Source organism: Monodelphis domestica, chromosome 3 (assembly GCF_027887165.1).
Source record: "Monodelphis domestica isolate mMonDom1 chromosome 3, mMonDom1.pri, whole genome shotgun sequence".
NCBI lineage: Eukaryota > Metazoa > Chordata > Mammalia > Didelphimorphia > Didelphidae > Monodelphis > Monodelphis domestica.
The window spans coordinates 307,278,979-307,293,311 of NC_077229.1; the positions used below are offsets into that span (position 1 = coordinate 307,278,979).

At 34.9% G+C, this 14,333-nt stretch overlaps 1 protein-coding gene across 2 annotated transcripts in view; it reads right to left on the minus strand.

The window, feature by feature from the left end:
* The window catches only part of TOX (thymocyte selection associated high mobility group box), a 370,502-nt gene that overhangs the window by 180,462 nt on the left and 175,707 nt on the right, over positions 1–14,333 (minus strand). Inside the window, exon 2 of one of the 2 annotated variants that reach the window (XM_001368349.5) lies at positions 2,767–2,832. The exons of the other annotated variant lie outside the window; for it this stretch is intronic. Coding sequence (XP_001368386.1) covers positions 2,767–2,832 — 66 coding nt within the window. The remainder of the gene's footprint in view (positions 1–2,766; positions 2,833–14,333) is intronic. 2 annotated transcript variants of the gene reach the window in all.

Consider the following 14,333-nt stretch of genomic DNA (forward strand, 5'->3'; position numbering starts at 1 on the left):
TGTACTGAGCTGCATGAATTTCTTAAAATTCCATGAGCAAGTACTCAAAGACCTCTTCCATTTGTGTAACTCAAACTCAATCCCCTGGAAGAAAAAGTGAAATTGGTTATAACTGAAATACTAAGAGGTCACTACAATTAGAAGTATTATAAGGCAATGTGGTAAATGTTCGCAGAATGAAATCCAGAGAGCAGTCGAAATGTCATGTGTTTTTATTACATAGTTGGCAGGCATATCATGGGTGGTGTAATTAATTTAAAAGCTGCCTACCAACTACGGAATTAGATCCAAAAAAAGGCTTGTGTACACTAGCATAAGAGGTATAGAATGCATGTAGTAGAGAGTAGTGCCAAACAGCCCTTTGGGACTGTCTAAAAGAATATCATTAATTTTTACAGTATACTTACACTCCTGGCTCAGTTCCAGCAATGGCTTTCTATAAAAATCATTTCAAGTATAGAATGATGCTATTTGCTTGCAGCAACATCGCAGGAGCAGTAGTGTGCCATATGTTGCTACTTAGCAACTTAGTCTATAAGTCCCAGAGCATGTACGGATTTGAAAATTGAACAGAAATTATAATTGTTGAGTGATGCTGTGAGGCAAGTTGTCTAAGATTACCAAACTATGCAGATGTTTGATGTTATGTAGGAAAAAGAACGAAACTATTCTTTTTAGCTGCAGGATGACTGAAGTCTTATTTATGTTAGCCTAAGGGGGATAAATTGATTAAAACTCCCTAAAATAATACCAGGTAATGGTTTTGTAAAAAATATTATTTTGTAGTTTGCAAGAAGCCAAAGGGAGGAGACCATAAGTGTAAATTCTACTAAGATTATTCAACAACTTTAATTTATAAACTTAATTTCTCCCAGTGTAAGAACTATCTTATACTAACTGCATTTTTAGCAAAGCTCAATTTTTAAAAAATGTTTTCAGAAAAAAGTTAAATTATTAAAAGAAAATGAATCGGCTTCTGGCTCAGAAACCCACCACCATCTTAAAAAATACCAAAAGAATCATTCGGAATTGCTTTTTTCCTTCGTAAATGAGATCACTGGTATTTAAAATGTGCTTTATGAATACATGGCATAAAATTTTAAAACTCAAAATGTTGTTTGGTTTTTAGACTCATGCTTAAATTATCCATGGTACTTCCATTAAAAATCTAGGGGGTGGTGCTAGGGGAAGCAGATAGCATATATCAGTTGCAAATTTACAATGCTTTCTTCAAAACTCTTCAAGACCAACCTAATGATTCTCTGAAAGGTAGCAGCTGCTTTATAACAGTAATCATTCACTGAGTTTGTGTTTCTACTGTTTCAAACAAATTCAATTAGCCCCTGCACTTCAAAACCCTAAAGGCACAAATGAGACGACACGAGGTTGCTTTAATCTAATAGTAATACTAAACTTGTCAGTACAGTTTCGGGATTGATGGTTAGAAAAAAATTAATAATAACATTTTTCATTTTTTAATCAAACAATTCCATTCACAAACACCTATGGATCTTAAAGCATTCTTAGTTGATGAATTTAGTTACATGAGAATCCTAAATACAAAATTAAGGCTTCCAAAAGTATTCTCATAACCATTGCTGCAGCAGACCAAAGGAAACGGAATCTAGAGATATTAAAACCCCAAATACCCTTTTTGGTTGAATCATAAGTGTTTTCTCCAAAATGCTATTGATTAAAGCATGAAAGTTTCAAAACAATTATTTTACAACATTTTCACAACCTATATCTGCTCACTTTTTTGAACTAGACTAGGATTACAGGATAATAGACTTTAGAGCTGGAAAGTATCTTATTCAGCAAGAGAAGGTAGGTATTTAAAATTATCATGCATGAATTCATATTCTTGCTCTTCTGACTCATCAAATGTAAAACTAAAATGATTTCACTACTGCTACAAAATACATGGAAGAAAAGGTCCACATGATAACTATACCAATTCTTCCTTTTTTTCCACCTTCCCTTACCACATTATTGTTATTTTGCACTGTTTATGCAATCCAGGAAAATTCTAATCAGTGCACTTTGCTTCTAAATTTTCTCTCTGGACCAAAGAGAACATTTTAAAGTATGTGACAAACAAATAACCAAGTATTTCTTTTAAAAGTATAAATGCTCCTTTTGTTTCCATTGTACTTTTGTCATCACCGTTTCTCCTGACTAAATGCTTTGCCAACTCTTTCCAGCAAAATGGAATCAACCATGCCCTTGAAGGGCCTCATCATATTATATATTTTGGCCTGAAAGTGAAAATCTCACAGTAGATTTTGGGAGACTCATTATAGCCCTGCTGATGGTTTCTCTCTTGGCAAACCTTCTCCAGCCATATGATTTCTGCTCTAAGTGCAACACTTGGTCTAAAACTGGCCTAACAGCAGATAATTAAAGCTATTTGTGACATGTGCAGCTTATAATGATTAACTTGTCTGCAGTCAGGAGCACAAATAACCTGCACCTGTAAAGACTTTATTTCCTAAAGGTAAAACAACTGTTTAGGAAAGATCATGCTGGCAAAACAGCTGCTTGCATTCTGGAGAGGAAACAAGGTAGCATCTTTCAACAAACGCCAACTCCGGTGTTTTATCAGCTCTATCTCATTAACTGGAAACAAGGCTTAAATGCTTTGTTTATAAATTATGATTATTCCTGATTGCAGCAGTTACTGATAGTGCCACTCATTTGCAATGCAACTCTTTGAATTTGTTTAATTACAATTTGAAACAAGGCAGAGAAGATTAATTAACCCACCTGGCTTGCTGGCACATAGTCCTGGCTCGGCTCTGTCATACTCATATACATGTTCTCACCGTCAAACTGCGAATGAAATAATAGTAAACATTCAGCAATCTTGAATGTTTTTCTACATCAACTGGAAAACAGTAGCCATAAAAATATACTGCAGCCTGGAATATGGAAAACCTGTCATTCGCTGAGCCCATCTTGCCTTTGATGTTCCTGTTGCCATCCTCATTGACCCTGGATGTCAGTGATTGGGAGTAATTAGTGGTCTAGTAATTACAGCAAGTAAGCACGAAATGAATGGTTTCCTTTCATCTGCAATCTGTTTTAAAACAAAATGGCTCATTTTGTTCACCCTGTCTACATATTGCTGTTTGGTCGTAATGAAGGATTAAATGAATGGCACACTTTCTGACAAGAAGAGATGAAAATGGAAAATGTACTGAAGCACACAGCTCAATGGATTCTAACTTTAGATCTGAGAAATGAACAAGTGCCGAGTTTTCAAAACAAATTAAAACTGGCCTCAGCAGAAGTCTCAAGTGTAATTTACATGGGAAAAAACCCCATTTTGTAACACAAACACACACATATATGTATTTAATATTTGGATAGATTAAATGGTAAAAAAATTCAGGATAGAAGGCAACTAATTAATACATAAAATTTAGAATATGCCACCTTAATTTTAAATCTATCCTTCCAAAATTACCCAGCTGTGAAAAAATTTGGAACACAAAACGTGCCCAATGATAACAGAATGGCCAACTTAACTTAGAATGTTAATGACCAAATGACAAATGTTGCCCCAAGAAAACACTAAGATGAAAAACTTAACAGAAACATGCTAAGACTTGTATGAAATGATGTTGAGAAGCAACACAGTTCTGATCAGTTACAATGGTCAGTGTTAAATATGTCACTATCAAAGTTAAATGTAACTCAGGGACTTTTCCCACTTTCTACTTTATATGCCCAGTACCTAGTTCAGTCTTGGCTCACAGCAGGCACTTAACAAAGCCTTGTAGACTGATTTAAAGACATTCTTTTCCTTTCTGTTAATAATTAATAAATTGATAGTTTTCAGACTATGTACTTTGTATGGAGGGATTGCATGGGTGGTTTTGGGAGGAGTGTCTTATGTAAGGACCAACAAATATAAAAATATCTAAATAATTCATATGACTCATGACAAATGTGTCATGCTGTCTCTGTAAGCTGGTTAACTGAACAATTTGGATAGAAGAAACTGATTAGTAGGTCCAATTCAAGATACATCGACCAAAATGAATTTCAAATGTTTTATGAAGCAACAGCAGCAGCAGCGACATCAACAGTAGGAAAACAAGAAGGGAGCTAACATTCTATTCAGATTTTAGGTGTGCTGCTTGCATTTAATTCTCAAGCAGGCTGCAATCCCTCCATCACTGTTTTATTATCAAAAGAACTCTCCCAAGTAACTTAACATTTCCCAACTTCATTGACTTGCATATACATACATGCATGTAAAAATGAAAGTATATATTAAGTGCAAATATGAGAGTATATGAATATTTTGCTAAATGTTGCCAACAGTGATGCCCAGGAATAGGCACTTTACTAAATTTATGTGTTATGGCTACATAAACACACAAACACCATTCTGACAGAAAGAATGCTTGAAAGTCCTAGTATTTCATACTTTGTTCCTAATTGAGTGGATACTTTTTGAATCTACAAAGCTCAAGGTACTCATGGCCTTCTTAGCATTACCTTGTTTCATTCTGTAAAAAGATTTCATAATTTGTGGGTCATATATGATCTTAGACCTGCAACTAAACATAAAAAAGTTGGTAGTGCCATTCTGCAATAGCACTTTTATAAAGGTATTACATATATTCATTTAAATAGACAGATCATTCCATTGATGTATAAATTACCTAAGGCTGAAGTATCAAATATGTCAGTTATTCAATTTTGGAAAAAAAGCAGAAACAAGTACACAATTTTGGGACATAATTTTAGAACTCATTTTGAAGTTTCATAAAAAATATGCTGATTAAGCAATAAGGCTAGCCAAATATTGTTGCATGTAGTAGATGATTAATAAGTATTTATTTAATCAAATGGAATTTATAGTTAACAGTCAAGAAATAGGAGAGAGATTCTATTAATTACTGAAAGAAATTGTAACTTTGAAAATGCTTTTTCTGAAGAAAATGAAGCTATAAAAATAATATTACAGATCATAGATTTAGTGCTAGACAAAACCTTAGATATAATCCAATCCAAGTCTTTCACTTAAAAAAAAAAAAAGGAAAACCATGGCCCAGAAAGGGTTAGTTTCTTCTCCATGGTGACACAGTTGGCAAAAGTTCAATGTGACACCCAACCTAGTAGTGTCCTGGAGTATTAAAGTTATTTCTCTTTAAAATAGGATTAATTTGGGTAAAATTTTAACATATAGGATGAAAAGTGAGAATCACAAAATATTAGGATTAAAGAATTGACTATGGCAATACAAAGCCAACCTACTTTTCTCTGGTGATAGGGCAGAAAATAAACAAACCTCGTTAGCAGGTATTTTCATTGTTGTAATGTATATGGAATTAAGATATTTCTTCCAGCAGTTTCTTGAGGAAATGGAAGCAACACTGATTGTTGGTCTGACTAAAAAGTTAGTTTTCTTTTGAGGATCTATTTCCTATGACTTATTTTTCTCTATTTCAGAATTAAAAATAAGTAATAGCAAATAAATTCCTACTTATGAACTATATTTATAATGACGGTGGATTTGGCCAAGTGCCATAGTTGTCAGCTAAAAGTGATGTTTGCTCTCATAACAACATAACTTTATATGTACTTATGTTCTAATCTGTATTAAAATTATGTGCATATGTGTCTTTTCTCTTCCAAATAAATCCCAAGTACCTTGATGTCCAGGACTATTTAAAAAAATTTATCTTGGTCATTTTCATTGTATTGCCCCCAACACACTGCAAAATACACATTAGACATTTAATAAATGTCAACTAAATGAATGAAATGAGAAGGGGGTATTTTTTGGCTCGAGGGCACAGGAGTTTCTAGTGGACACAACTATCTTAATAGCAATGATCATTTTGAACATTTTTAAAGCTCTTCAAGGTTTATAAAACACTTGACCTATATCTCATTTGGTCCTCAAAACATCCTTGTGAAGTAGGCGCTATTATTAGCCCCATTTTACAGACGAGGAAACAATCTGAGATTTCAGTTGTTTGCTCAGGGTTACCCAACTAATTAGTGTCCTAAATAAAATTCGAATTCCAGTCTTGAGTTTTAAATGGATTAGCACAAAACCACCTAGAATCCCATCCTATTCAAGGAATCAAGTAAGCACCTACTCTGTAAAAGGCACTATTAGAAAAAGAAACAGACCCTGCCCCTAATGAGCGCACGTTCTACTGAGAGACATATAGCAGGGGCATTGATTGTTGGATCAACAGCTCTCTGAAGGTTTTTTTGCCTTTTTTGAATCCTCAATACTTAGCACTGTGCCTGACAGCAGTAGGTGCTTAAAAGAAGTGTGTTGACATGTATAACCTATATCACATTACTTGCTGTCTCAGAAGGGTAGAAGTGAGGGTGAAAGAGAGGGAGGGAAGAGTATTTGGATTGCAAAATGTCAGAAAACAAATGTCAAAAACTCTTTCTATATATAATTGAGGAAAATTACAGCAAAATATTACTGGGAAAAAATAAAAGTGGGCTGACTTGTTTATTTGACTGATTGGTAGATGGCTGATATAGATCTACCTGCCAGGAGATTTAAGAATCTCTAAAAAACAGTGCAAATTAGTAGGTACTCCAAGTTGGGCACTAGTCTTTCCAAGAGATAATAATCATGCTGTTATTTAGTATGAAGCATGCTAATTGCGTGGACGGAAATTATAGAGTCAGTGTTTTATGATTGAAACTAACAATCAACCCCACTGCCATATAAATCGTGTTTATTACAAGGGTGCTCATGACCACTCAAAAATCCATAAGAATAAACACAGTTCTCTTCTCACTCCACCAAAAGTAGATGGCTATATGACCACCAAGGTATAAGCACAGAAGGAAAAGTGACAAAATATTGCTGGCTCCTGACCTCCCAGAGATCCCGAAAGCAGGGGAAAGGTTCCAGCTTCCTTACAGACAGTGGCATGCAAGGACACTAATTTAAAATCTGGACACTGAAAATTTCAACAGGTCACACACAGGACCAGCACTCCCTGAATGCCTTGGCATCACATAATTTTAGCCAGTTGTCAGTAGAAAGAGAACCCTAAAATTTTGGATCTAGAAGGGACCTTACAGGTTACCTAGTTCAAACCACTTATTTCAGATATTAATATTACAGAGGAGGAAATAGATCTACTGAGAAGTGAAGTAGTTTGCCTAATATCAGATGACTGGTTAGGGCAGAGAATCCAGGTTTTCTTATTCTAAACCAGGGCTCTTTCCCTCAGTTCACTCTACCCTTGAACATCCTTACATGAAAAAGGAAGTAAGCAAACATTTATGAAGTACCTACTAAGTACCAACCACTAAGTGCTTTACAGGTACTATATTTTTCATCTTTATAATACCTGTTAGATGCAATTATTATACTCTTTTTATGATTGAGGGAATTGAGGTAGACAAGTTACATAGCCCAGGGCAAACAGCTAGGAAGTCTCTAAGGCCAAATTTGAAATCAGGTCTTTTTGACTCCAAGCCCAGTACTTTATCCACTGCGTCACCCAGCTAATGAACATAATCCAACATAGAACCTTGAATAGGAAATCTATAATATGTTCTCCAAGGATTTTAAGATATAACATTCAAATTCAAAACAGTTTTTAGTAATAATAATAGATTTTAAATAATGCCTTACAGTTTGCAATATACTTTTCAAATATATCATATTATCCTCATATCAACTCTGGGAAATAGCTATTTTCCCACCATTTTCATTTTTCTAAGAGCATTGAGGTTTTCAAAGAAATAAGTGTTGCTAAAAAATAGTGACAGTGAAAGTCACATGTTATCAGAATACGTAAATATTCTGGATGTGCATATATATCATAAAAGAAATCAGATAATATATTACTAAACTAACATCACGGCTTGCTATGTAGCTCTATTATATCAAATAGGGGGCGGGGAGCGATAGGGCATCAGTGAGAGGATGTATGTTTATTTAGCTTCCAGCTTCAAGACTGCATGTGTTATGCCAGATAGTCTTGAAGCCGTTAGCCTCCATGCCGTGCGCTGGTTGAATGAAATGGTAATACCAAGCACAGCAGGTCATTAAAAGCAGTTCTGACTGAGGGGAAGAGAGAACAGACATAGAAGAGTATATCAATGTCCAAATAGAAGAAAGTGGGAGTACCACACTGGCTCTTTGTGTGACTGCATGTTAGAACCAGTGAGCCTATGTAGCTGAACTAGAAAATAGTAACCCTCTCAGCTGGTTTCCCGTTCATTTAAAATTGAGGACCAAATACTATTCTACCATTCTGAACTGCATGAAGAAGGATGGGCTGAACATAAATCTGTTTGATAAGCTTACCATTCCACAGGGGAAAATATGGGGCTACAAAGACCAAGCTACAAAATTGAGACCTAATTTTGGCCCGGACTCTAAACTTTCTTGTAATAGAATGGTGACTAATTTGCATTCTCTGAGAATGGATTTGACAATTTTTTTTTACAAAATTTGTTTACAAAAAAGCCAAGAATCATTTCAAACCACATCTGGAGTATCAGGTAAATGATCAAAATAGGTAACTATATTGGGGGCCAGAAACAAGGTAGGACTATAAAATGATGTGAATGTTGTTCTTGAGTTGCCCATAAATTGCCTTTGAAAACAATGCTAAAACAGGATTCACAAGAATGTTTTGAGCACGAGTGTCATTACTGTAATAAATGCTTCACCTCCTATGGGAACTACTTTCAAGGGCAATATTCTGATATGATCCACAAAACAGACTCATTATTTCATAGCAAAGCCATGTATTTCTTTTATCTTCATCATTCTGTCCTAAAGTGTGATTTATCCTATTTTAAATGATTCAGATCCATAAAGGAGAGGAGAAAAATTTCATTGCAAGTAAGTGAATGACATCAAGGGCATAAAACTATGTAGGTGATAGTTATTTTTAATGAAACAAAAGCTGGAAATGTTGATAAATTTAGCTTTGCCTTGGCATCATATTAAAAACTACTCCTCACCATATCTCATTCAAGGAATAATGTTTCTAAACTTCTTTAATTCTTTTGAGGGTACCACCATTCTCCTAAGTCAACCAGGTTCACAACTTTGTCATTACCCATGGGTCTTCATTCTCCTTTGCCCTTTCTATTTTAGATAACATCTCCCATAACTTGTCCTTTTCCTTCTATTCATGTGGACACAATGCATATTCAACATCTTACCCCCTTTATTCTATATGACTGGGATTGTCACATAATTGGTTTCTCTGTCTCAAACCTTTCTCTCTCCAATGCTGCCTTTATATGGTAGCCAATATGATTCTTCTAAAGTAGAAATCCAAACATATAACTCCCCTATTCAGTAAACTCCAGTTGCTGCTAAATGCCAGTGGGATCAAATATAAGCTTCTCTGTTGGACTCTGAAAAGTCCTTCTAAACCTGGCCCCAATTCACCTTGATAGACATCTACCCATTCAGTGTTCTAGAAAAACTTTTTTTGTTTTTGTATTTTTTGCTATACCTCATACATGAATCTGTTTCCTATTTCCATTCTTTTATATGGGCTGTCCTCCCTATGTGAATACACTTTCCTTCAGCTTATTAGAATTTCATTTACTTTAAAACTCAGCATAAGTTATAAATGAAGCCTTTCCTGATAGTAGATAGTTCTCCTTCCCATTCAAATTTAGCTTGTTTTTACTTTGAATAAATTTGTAAACAATAGAACTGTGCTGTTTTCCCACAAATGATGTAAATTCCTTGAAGACATTATCATAATCATCATTATCATCATGTTGACTTTGTCATCATCATCATCAAATAAGCAACTGATGCAGCAGTGTTAAGAGTGCTAGTTATTATAGTTAGGAAGTCTTGAGTTCAAATCAGGATTCAGAAAAAGCTATGCGACTTGGAGCAAGTCACTTCGTCTCTATCAGTCTCTGTATCTTCAATAGTAAAAAGGGGATAATGAGAGAACCTATCTCATAGGGTTGCTGAGAGGAGAAAATGAGCTAATATTTGCAAAGGACTTGGCACAGTGCCTGGCACATAGTAAGTGCTATATGAATGTTATATATTATAATCATCATTGGAAGTATTTTTCCAACACTTAAAAGTTTGCACAGATCTTTAAAATATTATCTCATTTAATTCTCACACAGCCCTAGGAAGTATTTTACAGATGGAGATGGGGAAATAGAGGGAATTAAATGACCTGCATGGACACTCAGCTGTAATGAATGATCAAATGATTGTGACTGGGTCCAACATTCTACTCACTGCACCATCTAGTCATTTCATCCCAGTTTTTGTAAAACCAAATCTTAGCATGCAGTCTTGGCACATTTGAATAACCACTTAATAAATGGTTGATTTATTTATTTATAAATTGGTTGTTGATTGATGAGAAGAAGAAAACTTAGGCACAACCTATTTTGTCTATATGACAGAAATGAATGTGAAAATTATTCAAAACCGCCATTACAAAATTCCATTGGCTAACTAAACAACCCAAAGACTGCAAGGAGATCATTATTCCAACAATAAAGTTGGATAATGATCTATTATTTCATATGGGGTTCCATACTTAGAAAATTTCATATTTGCAACAGATTAATAACTTCTATTTTCTGATTACCTACAATATATAGATATAAACGCAAGTTTTTAATTTGAAATTTGGGTGAGGAACTGGGAGAGGGGGAGTTTAGAGTCTGGCTTCTCTTTGTCATATTTCAATCAAATGTTTCTGAATCTATTCATTAAAAGAATAATTAATGAAGTATGCTCATTATCTGCTGATACTTCTTACCTATGTGCAGTAATTTTTACCCCTTATCAGCCTTTACCTCATTTACCAAAGCTCCTAAATCTTATACAGATGGGACATGAAACATCTGATTCTCTCATTTCTAGTACAATTCATTGCCATCCTGAGAACTTTTCATTATCTGTCATAAGGGGCGGGGAATGGAAGAGTATCTTTCTGCAAACATTTGGGTAAGCAATCTAGAACAGTATTTTCAATTCTGAGAACTTCAAAACTATTAAAGAAATGGAGATTAAAGGAAAGATGTACAAAGAAGTAAAATGGAGAGATGAGGACACTGGAGAGTCTCTAGTAATAAAAATTGAAAAAGAACATACTTGGAATTTGGCTAAGCAAACAATTTGGATAAAATGGGTTTAAAATAGAGAAAAATATTTATTGATAAATAGTGCAAGAAGGTACCTCATAATCTTAAGATTTAAAATGAACAATAACAATTTTAATTAAAGTATAATACTAAAGAGAATTTAATTTTCTAATTGCTCAGCTCACTATGGTTCTGACTAGTCATAATACTTTAGAATACTATGGGTCAATTATATTGTCATTAAACTGTCTTGGTTATGGAGAACTTTGATATGAAAAACATTTAAAATTAATAGAAGCAGCAGTATTTTGGTGACTTTGTAAAAACCTTGACCAGTTAGATACTATTTTATAATTTATAACATCCAGACATATACCATTTTCTTTTTAAAACATTTTCTTTTACTGGTTGGATAAGTATTTGCAGGTTTTATAGCTGCTTTGCCTAGTAACACTCTAACTAACTGATTGAATACTAGGAAAATTCCTAGAAATCATTCAGTTCAAGTAAAGAATTTATCCACCAAAAGCAGAAGCACAGCTTGGTTTGTACCTTTTATTTAAGTTGTAAGAAATATGAAAGGTCATTGAATCCATTTCACTATAATACAGATATAGAATTTTTGAAGTTTGTCTAACATTCTAATTGTAGATTTTTTTTGCCTAGTTTCCAATATCTCTGAGCCCACAATCTCTTGTGACTCTGTTGCTTCATTTACATTTTTGTAATGATTATAATTTAATTTCCCTTGTCTTAGTTTATAATTTTTTTGATTAAATGCTCCCCCTTCCTTTAGAGTTACAGTGATTCCAAAAAAGCTAGAGTTTTGTTCCTTATTTTTCTTTTTTGCAATCTCTATATTTATAGTGGTCCTAACCATTTCCCTTCGGTCATTTGACCAAACACTTCATCCCTTTTTGTCCTTAGCCAGCTCCTTTCCCATTTGTCAATGTCCTTTTCGTAGCATGGTGCATTACCTCAAATGGAATCCTGTATTCTACCCATAGCCTTACTTATATAGCCTGGAGAGAGATGATTGGTTTTCTTTGTTTTATACCCCACGAATATATTCTGGCATGGAAACTTCTGTTGTCCGTTTGTGTAAAATGTAGGCTGTTCTAGAGGGTTTTAATTACCTTCTGTGGTCTACTGACACATTAAAATGAACTTGTAATAATTTCTGATAGCCACAGTATGAATGAATGACTTATTTTCCTTGAATAAATATTCCTTATTAGTAGAGAAAGCCCAAAGAGAAAATATCCCCAAACTTCCACCTGCTTTCAAAAGAAAAATTATATAACCAGATAAGCAAGTCTTGGGCTTCTCAAGTTGAATTATAGAACACATTCTTCCTGATGCTCTATGTTATCTCTGAATTAATGTTTTTTCGAACACAGAAAAGAAAATCACATAAGTTTCTCCCCACAATTGTATAGTATAATCTACTTGGCCACTATCAAGGTTAGAATGCATTCATTTGCAGTATGATTCCCTAAATTAGGCTAAGATAGATTGTCAGCAAAACTGTGAGCCAGGGTTGTGCAGTTTTGGACTTGCCGGAGTCAGAAGGAAAGATTTATTTGTCAAATCTCTCCTCAAACAGTTGCTACCTGTGTGACTACATGGGTAAGACATATATCTCCTTTCAGCCTCAGTTTGTTATTAGATTATTTCAATTATGTCCAAAGCTACACGCCCCTGTTTTGGGTTTTTGTGGCAAAGTTACCAGAGTGTTTTGCCATTTCTTTCTCCAGCTCACTTTTCAAATGAGGATACTGAAACAAACAGGGTTAAGAGACTTGTCCAGGGTCACAAAGCTAATAAATACTGTTCAATTCTGGATTTGAATTGCGGAAGATAAGTTAAGTTTTCCTGACTCCAAGCCTGACACTGTGCCAGCTAAACAATTAGTTTCCCCAGTTTCCTCATCTGTAAAAATGAGAAAAATATTCTTCTCAACAAATCTTTATAAGTATCAAATGAAAGGTTTCTAAAGCACTTTGAAAATCTTAAGGTGCTATAAACATCAGGTATCGTTAGCATTAATAGTTAACTTTTATATATTGTACTTCAAGGTTGACAAAGCACTTTACAAATATCTCATTTGACTTCCTGCAAGGAAAATGCTATTATCTTCATTTTATAGATGAAGAAACAGGCAGGAAGAGGTTAAGTGACTTCCGGAGTAAAGGAGTACTTGCCACAGGCTAGATTTGCTCAGGTCTTCCTGACTCCAGTTCCAGAGCTCTATCCACTGCCCTACCTATTAGGTTACTGTGGGCAGATAAACCTAGAGTCAAGTCTTTCAACTCACCATTGTGTGTAGTGCCGAGTTAACAGAGTTATCACTGCACTGAAAATCAGAAGACCTGGATCTGCCACTTAGTAGCTATGGGACGTCCTTCCTGGCACAAGATTTCTCATTTGCGAAGGAGGGCCATTTCTCTTACTATGTATCTCAGAGGGCTGTCCCAAAGATGGAATGAAATGATGTTTCTGAAATGACAAACTACTGCATTCTGCATGTATGTAAACCATCAACACACACACACACACACACACTCTCTCTCTCTCTCTCTCTCTCTCTCTCTCTCTCTCAGCTCCACCATCACTTGACAGATCAGTGTATCACAGCCACAGAGCCAGAAGAACCATTCTAGTTCTCTAGTCTAACTGCATTTTACAGATGAGGAAATTGAGGCCCAGGGAAGTTAAATGCTGTACTGCTTCCATGTGCTTGTATTGTTTTTGTTTTGATTTTAAGTCATTCCTCACAGTATTTTGATCTCAAAGCAGGGTTTCTTTTTCTCTAGAACAGACCACCCTCACGATGACTATATCTTTTCATATACAAGGAACTATGATTGCACAGCCCCTAGAGCACAACATTGTATCATGAACCAATTGCAAACAGATTCATAGTATCTAATAGACTGAGTTTGGAATTGGACCATAGAACTATTTAGTTAAACTTTCTCATGTTTCAGTTGAGAAAACTGAGGCTCATGGACAGGAAATGACGTACCAAAGATCACATAAGAAGCAAGCATTAGAGGTGGGATTTAAACCTAAAATCTCTTCTGAGTCATTGTTTTCCCATGCTACTATGCTGTCCTCTCCTCCGTCCACTTCACAAGTGCCTGGAATATCTGGAAACCTCCCATTGGAATGCTAGTATCAATAACTCAATAGACATTTATCAAGCACATTTGTGCAAAGCATTGTGC